Source organism: Saccostrea cucullata, unplaced genomic scaffold, assembly GCF_032062105.1.
Source record: "Saccostrea cucullata isolate Sc308-1 unplaced genomic scaffold, CSIRO_AGI_Scuc_v1 ctg10541, whole genome shotgun sequence".
NCBI classification, from domain to species: domain Eukaryota; kingdom Metazoa; phylum Mollusca; class Bivalvia; order Ostreida; family Ostreidae; genus Saccostrea; species Saccostrea cuccullata.
Window position 1 is genome coordinate 1 of NW_026941014.1, and position 20,500 is coordinate 20,500.

General features: G+C 35.0%; 2 protein-coding genes across 2 annotated transcripts; one reads left to right on the plus strand and one right to left on the minus strand.

Moving 5' to 3' along the window:
* Positions 1-10: 10 nt before the first annotated feature.
* Positions 11-6,816, minus strand: LOC134256936 (hybrid signal transduction histidine kinase A-like; the record flags this gene model as incomplete). The annotated part of the gene is made up of 4 exons (XM_062739608.1): positions 6,566-6,816; positions 3,451-3,573; positions 2,945-3,108; positions 11-1,872 (listed from the first exon to the last, which is right to left on the minus strand). Coding segments are annotated over exons 1-4 (2,169 nt in total), but the record flags the coding sequence as incomplete, so codon positions are not given.
* Positions 6,817-9,834: 3,018 nt separating this feature from the next.
* Positions 9,835-11,752, plus strand: LOC134256930 (tripartite motif-containing protein 2-like). The gene has a single exon (XM_062739603.1). It carries the CDS (start codon positions 9,835-9,837, stop codon positions 11,593-11,595), a length of 1,761 nt encoding a protein of 586 aa, XP_062595587.1. The 3' UTR covers positions 11,596-11,752.
* The last annotated feature ends 8,748 nt before the right edge of the window (positions 11,753-20,500 follow it).

The window sequence follows — 20,500 nt, forward strand, 5'->3', positions numbered from 1 at the left end:
AACTGTTTACCTTTAATACAGTACAGTCTATATTTACCTGTTTGGGGTGGTGATGATGCATGTGAATACGAGCTATCTCTATACTGTCCTTCACATCCATGCTGTTAACGCTGCCAGTAGATCCCGCCTTTTTCAGTTTGGACCCGGGTCTTTTCAGAATGCCCTTGACCCCTGAGTCGTCCTCCTTAGCCTCACTGCGGTTCCTCACCACTAGGTCTGCATCGTCCTTCGCCTTCTTCGTTACCGTGGCAACAGGAGGAGGAGGAGCGTGCTCTTTTTTCTCCGTCACTCCTGCTATCAGTGGTTTATTAGGAAGAGGTTGCACATTCATTTTACCATAATTGTTCATATTGACACCCCCGTTCACAACATTGGCTGTAAACTTGACCTGTGTGACCTGCTTGACCTGTGGTCGGTCCCCTGAGGTGGTATTGAAGAAGACTTGAGGTTGTTTGGGAACTATTTCCACTCTTTGCACGCCGCCGTTTTTTCCGCCCTCCGTCTTGTCGTCTGCTATGGCATCAGACGGTGGGTGTGGACTGTCCTCGTTGGCAGAGGGAGGGGGGATCACATTGTACTTGACCACCTTCTGGATCCTCACAGCACTCACAGGACGTGGGACCCGACTGGGCTTCGTCTCCTGAACAGGGGCCGCCACTGTCTCCCTGTCGGGGTTCACCGATCTGTCAGCGTTATCCGGCGCATTTGTGACAGTGTGTAGGAATTCCATAGGTTTGGCAGGACCAGTGTCTGGTATTCTGTTGCCATTGGATTGAGCACTTTTGGGATTTTCTGAGGTATACAAGTAACCATTAGTGTACCCTCTACTGACATCACTCGCATTCCGTGGTGGATTGTTCATGTTCACACCCTGAGAGTCACTGTAACCATTTACATTCTGGTTTTGGGAGCCGGCTGTACCGTCCCAGGTGCCATTTCTGTCCTCCCTCCCTCCATTGTTTGGTGGGTAATTTCGCTGGGGATTCCTGTCCTGATATGCAGTTGTTGAGGTTACAGCTGTCATGGATGGCCTTGAACTATAAGGATTACTGTTGGTCATGTGAGCGTTTGACACAGATGAATGCTGGGAATCCACAGGGGACGGTGTGGACCACGCACGGAGTTGAACTTTTGGTCTGTTTTTAACTTCTGTGTTTTGAGACACAGTCTTTTGCACTTCTGGTCTGGGGATTCCATTCGATGGAATATTATTATTATTGACCCATGTTTGTTCTACATTGTAGGAGTCAATTTTCTCATTTCTGTCTGGGTATTCAACTCCGTTACTTTGTCCATAAGCACTGTTCAAATGAAAAGAAATGTCTCGGACACTCTGATGTGTGTGAACATTGTCCTGCAATGAGGATTTTGAATTGATCACTTGCTCATTCTTTAAGAGATTATTTTGCTGTGGCAAGCTTGTCGGAACTCCTTCGGTGAAATTCTGAGATTCGTCCAAACTATCGGCACTGGACAGACTCACGCTGTCATCTGCAACATATTCTCCATGGTCAATCTCTTTCTGCACTTCTTCGTTAAATTCATTGAAAGCTCTTCTCTGCTGATCGATCAACTGCTGCTGCTGTTGTTCCAATTTCTGCTCAAACAAACTCTTGCTGCTGTTCAGGTTTCTCAAGCTCCTGTTGTGCAGTTTATCCTGTGAACTGTTGATCCTAGGCCTGTCGTTCTGGATAACGGGGGAGTGGAAGTGAGAGTATTTATTGAAGTAGGGTCGATTGAGGGCCTCGGTGTAGGTCTGTCGAGGACTGGTGTGACTGCCTGTGGAGCCTGCACTGTTCTGTCTCTGTACACCAGAATTTCCTCTGACCAGTCTCAAAGTCTCCTCCAGATTCCTGCTAGGAGATGGGGCATCTGCAAAAAAAATATATACTGAAGAAAATTCATAAGAACATATATAACTTTAAATATTATGGAAAATTCATTTAGGGTCCAAAAATTTTTATAACTGTAATGATATAAATTTCACCTTCAGTGACCCACTTTGTCAATTCAACGCACTCACAGATGAGTAGTTTGAATGTGAACTGATCTTAATTACAGTGACGTCGAATCTCGTTATCTCAAACTCTATGGGACTGGGAAAAATTTCTAGATATTTCCCATTATTCTAGTCCGAATTATCTGACATTTTCCAGACTTCATTTTTTTCTCCGATTCTGATATTTTATATGCCTGGAAAACGCCAGAACAGTCAATAACAAAAACTGGAAATCCACCGCCTACAACTGGATGCGGCATTCTCCCGTTGATTTTGGATAGTTGCAAACAGAATAAAATATCAAACTCAAAATAATCAATAGTACAATACTTTAAGTACCCACCAACATCGGTTTATGGAGTGTTTTTAAAATAAACAGTTCGGTGAAGACAATTTATCAGAGGTCTCGAGGTTTGTTTTCATTTTGTACATTTTTAAAACTTGCAAGACTTGTAAGGAAATGTTGGCATGTATTTTTGTTTCATCGATATTGGTGAGTACTAGAAGCATTATTCTACTAATAACTTTTGAGTTCAGCATTTAATTTGGTTTGCAAATATTAGCTCCAGGTTAAAGAAGACAAATTCCCAGTTTTCGTAATGGTGCCTGTTCTGACGTTTTCCTGACACATAAAATATAAAAATCATAAAAAGCATGGAAAACATCAGATATTTCGGACTACAATTATTCAGGATATCATGGGTAAAATACTCAAGCAATAAGTGGTTGAGACTTCCAAATCACTTCAACATATACATGGTATTTGAGATATTGGTGTTTGAGATACCCAGTTCAACTATATCACAAAACTGTACATTCTAAACAAAGCAAGTATGAGTGGTATCTTCAATTCTCAATTCCCTGCATGATCAAAAAGCTCTCTGACTCTTTTTCTACATACAATGTAAGACCTTCCTCCCCCAGGCAGTCTAAACGAACACTTACTTTTTCTTGCCCTGGAGTGCCTGCCACTGGGCGGCCGTGTAGGGACATGGGATCGCTGATATTTCTCTGTAGCCTCCTGCTGTTGCTCTCTCCGTTTTATTAAGATCTGCTGTCTTCTTTTTTCTTCTCTCTCTTTCTCCAATTTTCTCTTTGTGGCCTGTGCCCTGGAAAAAAAAAAACACAGTAGGTTAAAATTATTCCTTTATTATTTGAATTATATAACCTTATAAAAAAAAAAAAAAACTGCAAACCCAAAAATTGTTTCAACTTTTGCATTAACATGCTTACTATAGATATATGAGTTCAAAGACCTATATTTTAATTGATAAAAAATTAACAGATGTTTAAAAAGAACAAAAATTTTAAGCATCAAAATTCTCATTCAATCTTTTCTGAAACATGTTTTTAAAAAAATTTCAAAAATTGTCAATAATTTTCCTTTCTGAGTCATATCTTTCTCTTTTTTTTGGAGTGGGGATAAAGAAATTTTTAAACACAATTCCTACTTCCGTCTTTTGTTGGTCTCGACTGATAGCTTCTTGGCTCTGGCCACCGCGTCTCCCACTTCATCAGTCTGCAGCTGTTTTAACTGATCTATGCGTTGTTTCTCTAAGTATTGGTAGGTTTTTCTGGCATTATATTAAGGACAGAATACTTATTTATAACATGTTTGATAAGAATACAAGAATATTCCATCACCCAGGATAGAATTTTTTTTTTTTAACAAGCTGAGCATGGGGTTTTCTATGCATCTCCTGATGGCTGATATATTTAGTTTCCTTTTGTTTATATCATACCAAACAAATAAAATGCTTTACACACAGACTGATATTATTATCCTCTCACAAGGAAGTTGGAGGAGTTGTAGTAACCCATATAAAAGTAAGTTTATGGAAGGGCTTATGGAAGCATATATAAAAGTAAGTATATGGCAGCATATGTGAATGTATAATTAACGTTTTAATTTATTAGTATATAAGGCATGCATAATTAATGTTTTAATTTATTAGTATATAGGGCCTAGGGATTAATGTGCTCTTTTGTGAGGGGATTTTATATGCTTGCTGCATCCCAGTATTAATTACCCCTCCCCACCCCCTTCATTTTCCCTTCTATGATGAAGAAGTAAGAGGTTATAATATCTTGAAATTATGAGATTTTACCATCAATGCCATCTCTTTCCAATATTCCATTCTTTTCAGGAAGATTGTACTTTTTCTTTTGTTAACTGTCTTTAGAAATTGGCCATATTACATGCAGATACCATCGGTTTAATAAAAATACACATTAAGAAACAAAATTTGTAAACAAACAGGAGGTCCTTTGCTTCAAGACACATTTACAATAACAAAGTAACATTATATTACTTCCATTTTTGAAAGAACTCTGTCAGGGAGATGTGCTCGTAATAGTATATCTTAAGCATAAACCACATTCCTAGTATTTTATACTCAACTTGGACTATTCATCAAATGAACACATATATACACCAGGTCTGTATCACAGTTGCCAACTCACCCGATTTCGTCAGGTTACACCCGATTTTTCGACCCTTAACCCGATTATTTTTTCTGACCCGGCGGGTCACGCTTTTAACCCGATTTTTGCATAACAACCCGAAAATCTCCCGATTTCCAAATTTGGTTCGTAAATTAGGTTGCTCTTTTAACTTCCAGTTACAACCCAAGCTTGGATCTACGTAAACAATGCCGATGGCTATGCTCAGTGGGCTGTTTACCAGTAAATTTTGAGTGCAGACCTGTGTTAAACAATAAACTTGGAGTTGTTTTGACAAATCAAAGTTTGAAGTCAATTAAAAATGGCTTCCACAGAAGTAGATCGTTATCAGGGTCAGCAGGAGCAAATTGAACCAAGAAAAAGAGAATTAAGCGATATTTATATACAATTATATCAAATTAAGGAATTTTGGAAAACAACTTTCATAGTCTATAAAATACTGTGATCGAAGATAGTGTAGACCTACCTGTACATCTAAAACATTGCACTTGTTAATTAAATTAAATGAGATAGAAAAATTACTTCAAAACCAAAACTGGAATACTTCCAAATTTAGCACAAATTAAACTGAAAAGGCTTTCTTTTAAAAGAAAATGCATGCACAGTTAATTCAGGTCAGTACTAAATAATGAAACCTTCAAAGCTTTTAACATCTAAATTTAATCAACAACTGAACATATATTAATTTTTTTTCTTGGTAAGTTAAAGTCTTTTTTAAATAAAAGAATTCTCAAAACACAAATACTTAGATCTATAGATATTTGATTATATATAGAATTTAATCATGGTAAATATGTCGTGAATGTCGTTACGCGTTATGACCAGATTTTTTCATGTCCAAATCTGGTCATGACCAGATTTTTACATGTCAGAGGTTGGCAAGTATGGTCTGACTATTAACATTTTCTCAAAGGCAGCTATGAAAGAGGTTCTGATATTTGCCAATCTGATCTTGAGCTTAAATTTATCTGTCCATAATTGTTTTTGTTTTTTAATTCTACTTCTTTATTCATTGGGCATTGGGGTATGCATTTTCATATCACACCATGGAATGTTCATAATTATAGCGAGCGCAGCGAGCGTCGCGAAGCAAGCTCAATAGACTAACGTGTATGAACAGAGGAAATTCGGATTGAAATCTGTACATAAGTCAGCCAAATTTCTCTGTGCAACATTCCCAGAATTCCTGCACTACCCAATGTCCTTTAAGGGATTAATAAATCAAAAATAGTAAAAAAATTAAAGGAACATTGTTTCTTACTGAAATCTTAACGAAATGATTTTGCCTTACCTAATTAAATTATTCAAAAAATACCCCCATGCCATAAACACCGTCCTTCACCTTGCCCTTCTGAAATGATACAAATGACATATCATCAGAAACTTACGAATTTTGACGAAATTATATGTCGGTTGCTTCCATGAAACTTGGAAAACATGTTGCGGTGCATAGCAACATGGTGGCTAAAACATAGCAACAACTTACTTGAAAAGAACGATTTAATGCAATCTATTTTTCATAAAACTGGCGTTTGCATATCCTAAGTCAACAGAACTTTTTATCTGACGTCATACTTTCGTCACTTCAACGGTTCGGGTATTTCCGATTTAGTCGGAAACTTCCGAGAAGTTTGGAATCTCGATCCCGATGCTTGGGAAATGATTTCTTTTTATTGTTTTATTTTATTCTTTTTGCTTTCTTTTTCTTGAATGATAGACAATACATGTGTAGGTTTATGATAGTAAATAAACTGCGCTCGCCCCAACGGTCACACCGTAAAACATTAAGCCTGTAAAAAACAAAAGTGCATGAATTTATGTTTAAATACAACTTTTAAAACAGTTGACAACAATGTGTACAACATGTCTTACAAAGAATGTCCCTGATTTTTGAAAGAATATTAGTTTAATCCAAATCATTTTGCGATTTTTGTTCCTTCACCAAACGTGGAGGAAAATCGAGTTAGATCGTATACATGTCAAACAATGAAATCATTGGTGTAACTTCACTATTTTCTTATCCTTCAATTCTTCACTTGTATTCTCGGGTTCATCAATAAATTGTCAAGATTAAACATCTTCAATAAATGAAAAAAAGGATACGAATATGCACCAGCTAACATTTTAGTTTTCCTTTCATACGTAATGGATCTTCATTATCGTTCCAAGAGTTCTAGACAATTCAAATTTATCCCAAACTTCTTTTCAAACAATTAAAATCTTGGCAGTGTGGCTAAAATTACGATAATTCTAATTCAAAACTAAAAATAAATTGATTTATCTGATCAGTCAGGAATGTTGGCTCACAATGCCGCCATGTTGTTTTGGTTACAGAATGCGCAACGTCTCCATGCTCAAGTGGTATTTCCGGTTTTTGACGGCAAGAATAATTTTTTCGGATAAAAACGGTTTAACTTCATTCAATGAATGAATGAATGAATGAATGAATGAATGAATGAATGAATGAATTAATGAATAATGAAAGGAAGAAGGAAGGAAGGAAGGAAGGAAGAAAGGGGATAAACTAATTTTCTTCAAATTATTTTTGAGGGGGATGGATTCAACTTTAATTCTTAATTAAGTTGGTTTTCTTGTGTAAAGCTTCCAAACCAATTTTTTGATAAAACATGATATGTTCCGATACAGTGGAGTCGCCAATTCCGGGTCGTCTCCTATTCCGGGTCACTCGCGTGTATTTTATGCCTAGTGTTAAGATTTAAGCGCAAAAAACTTAATGAATACGCTGGTCATGAAGAACTGGTCTTTCTGTGTGTAATTAATTTCAAAATTTTGAATATCAGCTTTAAGAGAGCATCCGACAATCGAAATTCTGAAACGCACGCATTAAAGACTTGGATGTTTTTGCTGCGGTGACGGGCTACTTTCATTTTTGTTCGCTGCAGAAAGGCTGATATAAAAGTTCTAGATAAATAATAAGAGCTCGAAAGTATGGCAAATGCATTTAGTTTTATCTCAGAAATCAATCATAATGATCGCTGCTCAAATAAAATTATAATGATTATTAAATCAAACTGTAGTATAGTTTCTCCAATTGCGGGTCACGCAATCTCGTGGCATGAACATGTCAAAACTCTATGTACAAAACCAATGGACAACCATGTATTTACCTTGATTATCAAAAGTATTCTAACTGGAAAATATTTTTTCTAAAAATTAAAATCCAGTTAACCCTTCAAGTGCATTTTTTCAATAAATGAATTTAATTGTATTATTTTTCATCCTTATACATTTTTTGTCATTCTGCATACTGCAATTTGTTTTGTTGTAATTGTTTTAAAAATGATTTAAATATATTTCTGTGGTTATTTGACTTTTTTTCCAAGCTGCATGAATTGTTTTATGTTTCAACATCATAAAAATCGTGTTCCGAAACGTTCCATGAATATTACACGACCGTAAATTCACATGACCCGGAAATGGAGAAAATGATTCGTAACAGGGGAAGCTAGGCCTTGCTGAAATACCCCTGTAAATAATGTTCCCGTGTAGCTACTTTGAAAACGAAAAGGTGTTTGGATGACTCACTATTTGTTCTTTCAATACATATATTGCATAAAATATAAATTGAACAGATTTGCAAAATATCAACGAAACACCCGGGACGTGACCCGGAATTGGCGACTTCACTGTACCAAAATATCAGCGTTGACTTAAAAGAAGTTAAGTGAAGTCCATAAAATTAAAAAAAATTAGAATGAGAACTGTAAATTAAATATCAGACGTGCTGAATTTTTTGTGAAAGTTGTGTGATTGGAACTCATTCCCTACCTGCATATACCCGACTGAGTCCATGTGTAGCGGTATTGAGTAGTTCCGACTAAAAAAAAAATGATGATTGGTCGAAAATATGGAAGAATGTAGCGGTCGAGTTGAAATTTTTGGTGATGTAGTAGTAGTGTTGACCTCCCAAAAATACACTGTATGGGGGCATTTCATTGAGAATGTTTGATCTCAAGCAAAGTGGAAGTGGAAGGGGGGGGGGGGGCTAAACCAACAAAAGAGGTAAACCCAAATTTTCAATGCCTATATTATGTATAATATATTTTCAAAAAAGTGGGGGGGGGGGCTAAGCTCCCCACCCTCACCCCAGCCGCCGCTTCCGACGCCTATGAAATGTTCGAATTTTACTTGCGTATATTCGATTTTAACAAAACTTATTAATATTGTATGATTTGGAAATCGGATAAAAAATTCAAACTTAAGGTAATCTGATCATGAATCAATAAATAAAATAATGAAACAAGTAGAATAAATAAAGTTCCATATAAGTGTAAGAATCATGATACAATTTTCTTAAAATGCCTGGATACCTATAGTATTTTCATACTGAAATATGTTTGTTAATCAATTTTCAATCAGAAAAAACATGGTTGGTGTTTTTGTTCGCATTTCGAGAAAATATAATTCAGAGTTACTTATTTTCCGTATGTAATACAATATGAAAATGACATTTGAAGAAATTCCGTGGGTAAATACAAGTTACTTTAAGGAGTCAGATATATTTGAATTATTCAACGCCTGATTTTAAGAACTCGAGGATCGGACTACCTTGATTCGAAATTAAAATGCCATGCTTGGGCATGAAATTACCATGATTACTGAAGCAGGCATAATTTATGCATTTCATTTTTTCACTCATACAAAAATTAGGATTATTTAAAATGGATTTTCATATTTCCAATAACTAAGTTCAGTGAACAATTTTCAAGATAAAGAAACTTGTACTTTCTTTTCTGAATCAAATAAATAAATTTTGTAAATTTTCCTTTCTATTGCTGAACCTAATTAGTTAACACATACTTTAAATAATTTTACAATTCTTTACACCATATCTTATTTACATTTCGCGAGAAAAAAAATATTGGAGTAAATAACAGGCCTTTGCAAACGTTACTGTTACCCTTCTGGTCCGTATCCTTTTTTGAATCTATTTTTATCTCAGACCAGGAAGTAAATTACTGCGATCGCATTCCCACATCATTAAAACTGTAAGTAAGATTATATATACCACATGTATAAATTATTCTAAACAAATATTAATGAACCTTTTTATGAATTGTGAAGAAATGATTTTAGGCCTATGACATGCGTGAATTAGGCACGTGCATGCACAGGGCCTCGTCACGACTTATTTGTATTTTTTAAACTTGACCACCCCGGTTTTACTCTAAAATACACTAAGCCTGGCCTATTATAGAGGTGATCAAATTTAAAGAAGGCAAATTAAAAGTCGTGACGAGTCTTTGTGGTGCATATGCACAGTAAATATGAATTAAAACTTAGATCTTTATCTTACTGATGTCACATAATACATTCAATTTCTTTTTAATACACTTAGTCATTAATTTTAGATGGCTGAATCTAAAATGGATATTCCCCGCACAGCCCAGCACTTTTTAGAGTGTGGCATTGAAGACTGTGAAAGAAACTGTGAGTTCTATTGCAACCCGTGTCATCAAAGATTGTGCAAACAATGCAGTGATGAACATCTGAAAAGTCCAGAAAACAAAAACCATGAGGTGGTCCTTTACCAGCAACGAAAACGACAACTTCCCGTGGAGAAATGCAAGATCCACCCCAATAAAGATATAGACATGTTATGTGAAGAATGCCAAGTTCCAGTATGTTCCAAATGTGCCACTCAAAAAGAGCATCAGGGGCATGTATTTACTGATCTTGAGACAATTTATGCAGAAAAATATGCAGACTTTCAAAAGGAAACTTCCAAGATACAAGACTACTTTCTCCCTACATCACAAGATTTACAGAAAGAGATTAAAAAAGAGTCCTCAGAAATCAAACACGTCATGGACAACATCAGAACATCCATGAAGACTGAAGGTGAGACCCTGAAAAGTCTGGTGGACACAGTCATATCTGAGAACATGAAGCAGTTAGACCAGATAGAGCATTCACTGTTAGAAGATCTAAAAACCCAAGACAAGACCATGGATGATTACATTACTTATCTTAATAACCTTGCCAAAGAGCTCCACAGATGCCTGTCCTCTACAGAAACCCAGAAATTAATGTCTGAGAAGAAACCAAAGATCCGATCCATACCAGAGACAACAAAACCAGTCACACCAGGATTTACTGCTGGTCAGTACAACAAAAGTGATGTCACCAAATTACTTGGAAAAATAAACGTGCCCAACACTAAAGCAGAGAAGAGAGAAATAAGACCCATTGAAAGTGTTTACAATACAGCAATGAAACCTACACATAAACAGATGAAAGAAGACAGAAAGAAATCTGACAAGAAACAAACAATGTCTCTATCTGCCTCTGTCACCAAGGTCAGGGAGTTCAATGTACCAGGTGTTGATGAAGTATACCATGTATCACTAGATCAACCAGACAGACTCTGGATCAGTGATAGTGATGGTAATCTTGTCCAAACAGATCTACAGGGGAATGTGATACAGAAGATAAAAACCAGTGAGGGACCTGGTTACCATTCAGTCACGCAGGACAGGGGTCTGATCTTTACAGACAAAGACAATAACGTCATCAATAGGATAACACAGGATAATAATATCACTGAATTCATAAAAACTGGAGACTGGTCACCAGTCAGCATACACTCCTCCCACATCAACGGGGACTTACTGGTGGGGATGGGGAAACTTACAAAAGCTAAAGGACTGTTTAAAATGAAGAAAAATAAAGAGGAAAGTAAAATCACCAGGTACAACAAGACAGGAAAAGTACTACAGAACATAGAGAGGGATAACAAAGGACAGAGACTGTATAGTGGACCAATCTACATCACAGAAAACATCAATGGAGATATCTGTACATCAGACATTATTAAAGAGGTAGTAGTGGTGGTGAATAAATCAGGACAACACAGGTTCTCCTACACAGGTCAGAAGTCAGGGTTCAATCCCCTTGGAATCTGTACTGATGTCCTCGGTCACATCCTGGTGTGTGATGATGTCAGTGACACTGTTCACCTCCTTGATCAGGACGGTCAGTTCTTGTCTCTATTACTCACAAAACAACAAGGGGTAGAGGATCCCGTCAGTGTATGTGTGGATGATGAGAACAATCTCTATGTAGGACAACAATACACCAACACACTGACAGTGTACAAGTATCTTAAGTGATTAAGTGACTCTCATATTGTTTGTGGTATGAAATTTTAAGCTGTCAAGATAATTGTGCTAAAATTTTATAATTGACGTTTTTTAACTTTATACACATTTCAGTTCATAATTGTAATTGTCACATTTTTGAAACATTATGTTGCATCGAATCACATTTATTTACATAACCTATGTATAATGCAAAATTATAACTATTAAAATGCTTATTATAATATCACTTTAATAATATTAAATAAATCAGTTTGTCACGTTTAATAGGAGAAAAGGAATTTTAACTCTAAAATAAATTTTTAACAAAACTAAATAAAAGCTTTTCAATAATTAATATTTGAATAGTTTATGTTCTATCAATTAAAATAGTATAACTAAAACCTGACATTATATAAAATATTAGATGTTGAATCGAAAGTTTCACAGTAATTGAACATAGCACAGTAACAATTTGTTTATCAAGATTTCAGTGGGGCATATAATTATACTTAAGGTCCTTTTCTGATCCTTTTTAGCTCACATGAGCTCAAGTGAGCTTTTCTGAGCACATTTTGTCCGTCGTCTGTCCGTCCATTTGACGTCTGACTAGCTGTCTGTCTGTCCGTCCGTAAACTTTTCACGTTTGTGACTTCTCAAGAACCACTGGGTCAATTTTAACCAAACATGGTACAAAGCATCTTTGGGTAAAGGGAAGTTTAAATTGTTAAAATAAAGGGCCAAGTCTCTTCACAAGGGGAGATAATCAAGAAAAGACAAAAATAGGGTGGGATCATTAAAAAATCTTCTTCTCAAGAACCACTGCGCCAAAAACTCTGAAACTTATATGGAAGCATCCTGGGGTAGTGTAGAGTCTAAATTGTTCACATCATGACCCTGGGGGTAGGGCGGGGCCACAATAGGGGATCAAAGTTTTACATAGAAATATATAGGGTAAAACTTTCAAAATCTTCTTCTCAAGAACCACTGGGCCAGAAAAGCTGAAACTTTTGTGAAAGCATCTTTGGGTAGTGTAGATTCTAAATTGTTCAAATCATGGCCCCGGGGGGTTGGACGGGGCCACAATAGGGGATCAAAGTTTTACATAGAAATGTATAGGACAAAAATTAAAGATCTTCTTCTCAAGAACCACTGGGCTCGCTGGGCAAGAAAAACTGAAACTTTTGTCGAAGCATCCTTGTATAGTGTAGATTCTAAATTGTTAATATCATGGCCCCCAGGGGTTGGTCGGGGCCAAAATAGGGAATTAATTTTTTACATAGAAATATATACACTGTAGTGAAAAACTTTAAAAATCCTCTTCTCAAGAACCAGTGGGCCAGAAAAGCTGAAACTTATGTGAAAGCATCCTTGGTTAGTGTAGATTCTAAATTGTTAAAAACATGCCACCGGGGGTCGGGCGGGTCCACAGTAGGGAATCTTTTTTTGCATTTTGGTAGGGGGTACGACAGGCCACAATAGGTAATACAAAGGAGGAAATCTGGTAAAGAACAATATCACCAAACAGGGATTTTCCACTACCCCGTGTAGGGCCGAATATGGGCCCCATTCCCAATTGAAAAACCCCTCCCTTTTTACCAAAAATGAACTGCCTATGCTCAAATTTTGAAAGAAGAAGAACTCAAGAAGGTAATCTGAACATAATTCACAAAATACAAACATGTTTAGGTTTGGGAAATTTGATGAAATGAACAAAAATTTGAAGAATCTTGGGTTAAACTCTATTATAATGATCAATTTTCTGATTCATAGTTCTGAATAACTAAGTAAAAGATCAATTTTTATTCATCTTAAGTATTTATTTCTTGAAAAACATACAATAAATTTTTCCAATACGTGATAAAATGAAATTCCCCACTCCAAGGGCCTGGGCCCCATTCCAAAAAGTGGAAAATCCATGCCAAAGTTACTCAGGTGAGCGTTGTGGCCCATGGGCCTCTTGTCCTGGATTAATTTGGACAACATCTGGGCAAACAGAAAAGAATATTTAGCGTGAAAAGTTTTAAACGGACAAGTAAAGCAGTCAATCTTTGAGTACCCAAAGTCACAGTAGTGTAGATTCAAGTTTGCTCAAGGCGTGACCCCCGGGGGTAGGTTGGGACAACAATAAGTTATTAAAGTTTAACATTATAGTAATACACAGGAAACACTTTCAAAATCTTCTTCTCAAGAAGCACTGGGCCAAGAAAAATGAAACTCATGTAGAAGCATCGTCATGTAGTGTAGTTTGTCCAAGGTACGACACCCGGGGTTAGGGTGGGGCCACAATGGGGTATTAAAGTTTAGCATAGGTATAGATGAAAAAAATCTTTCCCTCAAGAACAGCAAACCAATGTTTGGTCAAAATTTTTATGGATTTAGCATCCTCTTTTAATGTTGATTTATGTTTGTTCAAATTATGACCCCAAGGGTGGGATGGGGGCATAACCCGGCATATTGGGGGGTCAACATTTTACATAGGAATACATGTACATAGAAAAATCTTGTAAAAATCTTATTCTCGGGAACAGCGATGTAATAATTGTTCATAGTTATATAGAAGCATCCTCTGGTAGTGTAGTTTCAGTTTCAAGTTTGTTCTAAACGGACAATTAAAGCAGTCATCTTTGAGTACCCAAAAGTCCCAAGAAAGAGATATAAAAAATCTACTGAACTTGCATCATTAATAAAAACCATGACTACTTGGAATTGCACACAAAATAAACATTAAACACTGATGACTTAATATAACATGCGTGAGTACTGAGATAGACATAAGAATATTAAACAAAGAGCTGATTCTTAAAAATTGTGACCCCAAGGAAAAAAGAGAGGTTGGAAGAACTGAATAAAATTAGCAAATGAAGATATAAAAGAGTCAGTTTTGGCCTTTCAGTTTTAATTTATGCCTTAATGGTAATGGGAGTCTTTAAAATTGAAGAAATTCATGACACTAAGTTTGATTGCAGAAGCTTACAGAAAATCAAAAATTATTATCAACTATATAATTATGCAACACATTTTCTGATCTTGACCTTTTGACTTCAAATCAATATGGATCTGAATTTATAAGTTAAACCTTTGACATTAAAGTTGACATTGGTCATTTTTAGGTAAAAGGAATTGAGATTATAATTTTTATCGAAGAAAGCTTAAAAAACTAAATTTATGAATGGAGAGGTTGGAAGAACTGAATAAAATTTCGAATGAAGGTATAAAAGAGTCAATTTTGACCTTTCAGTTTTAAGCCTTAATGACAATAAGAGTTTTTTGAATTAAAGAAATTCAAAACATTAAGTTTCATTGCAGAAGCTTACCGAAAATCAAAATTATTAACTATATATGCAACACATATTTCTGACCTTGACCTTTTGACTTCAAATCAATATGGGTCTGAGTTTATAACTTTGACCTAAAAATTTAAATGAGTCCTCTTTGGGTAAAAGGAATTGAAATAAGAGGGTTGTCCAAAAAGTTCGTGGACAATGACGTTTTTGTTAAATGGTTCTATATAAATCTATTGTATATCAAAATATTTTTCATAAAAAACCAAGTCAGAATGATTCGGTTTTTATTGGTGGAACTTAATCTTTTTGTAAAAATTGGGGTATTTAAACAGGTCTGGACGATTTCTAAATATGGAAGTCAAGAACGATAACCGAAAGTTGCTATAAATGGACATCAAGTAAACGTAATTATTTTTCTGACCAATCAGACAACAGCATTTTTACACACCCCAAAACATATTTTAAAAGAACAAAAAGATAACACGTTCTTTTGTTTTTTTCCTCAAAAAGATTTTTTCAACAAAAAATCAGTAGAAGTAAGATGAAAATTTTTTAAGACTAAAGTATTCCCCACATTTTTACCGTGAACAACCTTGACATTTTTATTTCGGTAAAGAAAAAATAATGTATGATAGAATGTAATCGTTTAGTACGCAGGTAACAGGGTAAAGATCGCACAAGCAAGTTCCTATCAAGTTCAATTATAACATTTACCAGAATATATTATATGTTGGTAAATATAATTTAGCTTATCCGTCCGATTTTCATCGATAATGCTTAAATTCCATGTGTATAGATCAACTCACACAAGTGTTTATCGTATGGGCTATACACAATCACGGGTTTCATGAGCGCCGAAATACTGAGCTATGCAGACTTTAAATGGGTATGGGGAAAGGCTTATAAAGTGGAGAAAATGTAAATATACATGAATGCGTTTTATCCCAATATCTTACCTCGCATATCAGAAAAAGCATGGACTATTTTGTTAAAAAAAAAAAGAAATACTCAAAAAATAATAAAGACTGATATCTATTCGATAAGATTTTTATGTCAGGCTATAAAAATTAAACATTTTCCGTATTTATATCAAATTTTTAACGTAAGTTAAACTTTTAGGATTGCTACTTCCTAGTGACAGATTTTTAATCCCACTTAAAACGTATTCTAAGCTTTCAAGTCGTGTTTGTTCACGGTAGAATTGTCATAAATATTATATTATTCCTAAATGCGCTTTAAAGTAGTTCTATACTCGCACTACGTCACTTACGAATAGTAAAACCGGAACCGCGCTTCCTTTTTCCGAGATGAGATTTTTTAACTGTATTGGTTTGACTTTTACTTGGCGTTTTAAATATCCGGTAACGATTTTGCTGGAAGTCGGTCGCGTCAACAAACACAGATTCTGCAGTTTAAGGATAAATTAATAAAATAAGAGAAGGCTGGGAACAACTTTCGGTTAACAGAAATAATTAGGTAATAAAATGATATTTCTGTGAATGATGCATGTTTTATATGCCGCGCCGAAAACACGGATCATGGACATGCTACATCAGAACATGTATCAAACTATCGTGGCGACTATTGTCGGCGGCCAAGTTTAAGCTAATAGTGATAATTCGGAAGAAAAGTAATGACTACGATTTGATTAGACAATTTATGGATTTTACTTATCAAACATTACAAAATTTACTTTGAATAATAATAATTGCATTAAACGCACCCCCCTCCCCCAACCTGCTTACCCACGAATCCCAATGCAAAATTTTCTTTTAAATATAAGTATTTAACAAAAGTTGACTCACTTGCAGCATACTTAGTTACTTTCTGTAACAAAATCATCCAGTTTCTGAGAATCAGTCAATTACTTTCATTTTCATCGTCTCCAATTTACAGACAAGACTTACTGTGTTTTATTTATTTATTTTTTTTTTTTTAGTAAAATAAGATAAATTTTAGGGACAATAGGTTTTGGGTGTGTATAAGTATTGTTTTAAATCATGTACAACTTTGTTAATACAAGTACATGTATACACTCAAATATTAACAGTATTACAGGAATATGTGGCAATATATTACTTCTGGAAGAAAGAAATTAGGGGGGTCCCTTTAGTGTAAAGCTCATAGCACGATAAGTAATGCGTCAACATATAATTTTTTCAAGCTTATTCTTTTTCTTAAATATAATTTAGTAAAAATAATGTAAATTTACGAAGTTTGAGTCCATAATTTTTTTTTAATGACCGAGATTGTCCTGTGAAGCATATTTTCTCACATTAAATTTTGATACAATAGCCTAACAAAGTGCATCTATTTATAATAATTCATGCAAAACAAGGATTACATATTGTTTACTAACATGTTTCTACTCTATTTTGGGTATTAAAGTTGAATATTTAGACTTTAATTAATTTATATACAACAAAATCTAGGGTAGGTAAATTTTCAGTATTTTACATTTTGGGGTATATACTCCGATAGGCTATAGCGGAAAAGTAAACACGTTGACATATCATTTTTCTTGTGTCTATCCATTGCTGGGATGTATGTCTATCTTATAAAAGCAGATTTTAAAAGATTGAGCCCATTTAGTGCCGAGTATAGAACTACCTTAAGTTTACAAAAAGTTTGTTCTAAAAAAATCTTTTAAGCAAAAAACTTAATAACCACGTGCTTTATTTATTTTCTCATGGGTTTGTCTAAATGCTGTTATCTGATTGGTCAGAAGGACCAGCGCCTTGTTTATTCTTTGTATTTATAGCAATTCACGGTTATCGTTCTTGACTTCCATATTTAGAAATCGTCCAGACCTGTTAAAGATCGCAGATAGAGCGCACGGCCCAAGGTGAAAATACCATAAAATCTGTTATTGTACCTTTATTGATAATACTCGAATTTGATTGGCTGGTAAGAAAGCTTTAAAACACAACAATGACTCCAAATGGTACTGTTTACAGCAATAATGACCTATAGGAATCATGGCACGCGGGATATAATGACCCGGTCATTATAATTAATGACCGCTAAAAATGACCTCTTAATAAAAAAAAAATCCTTTTTGAGTGAAGTTAATGCATAAAATAATAATTATTCGAGAAAAACATGTTTAATGCATGGTCGATCTGTTTTGCATTACCATACAGACTACGGTAAAATTTTATCGTTAATTATGTTCCCCAAACGAAGTTGGGGAACATATTGTTTTTACTCTGTTTCTTATTATTATTATTATTTTTCTTCTTCCTGGGAAAATTTTGTCCACGAGTGATCTTGTAAACTACACATCCGACTAAGGTAAAATGTTTTTAGGGTCAGTAGACATGTTATGTAGATTTGCCGAACGAAGGTCATTTTGCGCGCACGTGCTTGCAAGAGCGCGCACGTGCAACACATGAAATGACCAATATAATTGATATTGCTGTAACTTTTCTTTTTCTTGATGAATTTTTTTGAAACTCATAATGTAAGGATACATTAGTAGTATAGAGAAGATGGCATGGTCAAAATAGCAAGATCTCACGCGCATGCACATGCGCTTCTCTCTGATTGGCTGAAACTAAAGTCTCAATATCTTTCTTGTTTCTTGTCATAATCCTTTGAAATTTTGGACATAGTCCTACATTATGAAGATCTACAGCATTATATATAAAAATTTTCATGAAAGCATGCGCATGCCCTCGTGCTGCAATCTGATTGGCTGAAACTTTAAATGGCTATATCTCCTTTGTTTTTTGACGAAATGCTTTGAAATTTAAAACATAGTCATGCATTAAGATATCCTAAAATATGATATAGAAAAAAAATCATGAAATCACGCACATGCACGTGTGCTGTAATCTGATTGGCTGAAACTTTATATGGCTATATCGCCTTTGTTTTTTGACGAAATGTTTGGAATTTTAAAATATTTTCATTCATTTAGATATTCTTCAATACGATAAAGATAAAAATTTATGAAATCACGCGCATGCATGTGTGCTGTAATCTGATTGGCTGAAACTTCAAATGGCTGTAACTCCCTTGTTTTTCAACCAAACAGGATGGGATTTAGAACATAGATAAATATAAGAGACTTCTACAAAAAGGTGTAGTCATTATGCACGTGCTTCCACGTGCATGCACGTTAAATGAGTAAAATCAAAAATACACTCGAATGAGTGAATTTTTTAATACTTTTGGATTAAATGCTTTAATATTAAGTATATTAAAATTTGAGATATTGTAGACAAGATAATATGGTCGTTACGCACATGAACAAGCGTGCAATGCCTGTTTTTAAATATATTTTGTATTTCTCTAGGAAGATCTTGATTAAGTATAAATTCCATAAAGTATTTCTTATCTAATAGAGATTACAGGGAATATGGCACCAAAAGGGAGTTGGGGAGCGTTTGGGGAACATCTGTAACGGTCCCCGTTACAATTAGCACTAGTTCATTTCAATGTATCGTTACAATTCGGTGCAATGGAATGTAGATTGATTGATTGTATATTGTTTAACGTTCCTCTTGAGAATTTTTCACTCATATGGAGACGTCGGTGAAGGGCTTCAAATTTAGACCTATACTCGGCACTCAGGGCCATTGAGCAGTGAGGGTTCTTTATCGTGCCAGCGCCTACCGTGACACGGGATCTACGTTTTTAAGGTCATATCCGAAATACCCGTGACTTTCACTTCTGATGCCGAGCGCTTGGCCTTTCTTTCTTTTGACACTAATAAGCCCACCACTTGAACAACTGGGTTGGTGATGTGGTTGTCCCCCATTATTGTGTGAGATCGGGCCTATAATTCAGAATTTAACAAATTCTACAAATGGATTTTCTTAATGTAAATATTTAATAAAAGTGTGTGCAAAAATCGACAGAAGGAATGGATAAAATTACAAAAAAAATTAAATTAATTCATACTCATACAACTGGAGAAAAAAAGAGATTTTGTTCATAGAATAAAGCTTTGTTTTAAATTTACATTTGATCTTATTTCTTGTTCGATTTAAATTCCAATTCGTAAAAATAAAATTTTATTGTTTCCACCTTACACAGCAATAATAAAAATACATACACAATTGGAAAGGATAAAAACTAGAGAAATGACAACATCATGTTGAAAAAGATATAAGTTAATTCAAATTTGAAAGATTTCATTATCAAGTCAACGTTTCCAATATTCGTAAAAAAAAAAGTGTTGCACTTACTCGTATGTATTGATTTTTAAAAATATACGTTCATGTATATGTACATAAAACAAGGTATTCGGGAAATTTTTATGCAAGTAAACTACATACTTGTTTGATATTTTTAAAAGCAGGGCTGGACAGTCAACAAGTCTGTGAGCCAATACTCGCTAGTAATACTAGAAATACCCCGCTCTGATGTGAAAATACACTAATATGTTAATTAAAATTTACACAAGTTCAGTTACGGGCATATGCACGGACAAATAGGAAGTTGATACCAGATTCATACAAAAATAAATCCCATCATATGGCAACAAAGTATGTGCTAAAATGTCAAGCATCTGCAATATAAGTACATGTGTAGTTGCTGGAAAAAACTGCGACGGCAATTTATTATGTTTTGTACAACAGACACACGGATAAACAGGCAGTTGACATCGGATTAAAAAAAAATGCCACGATAAAGCATGCATC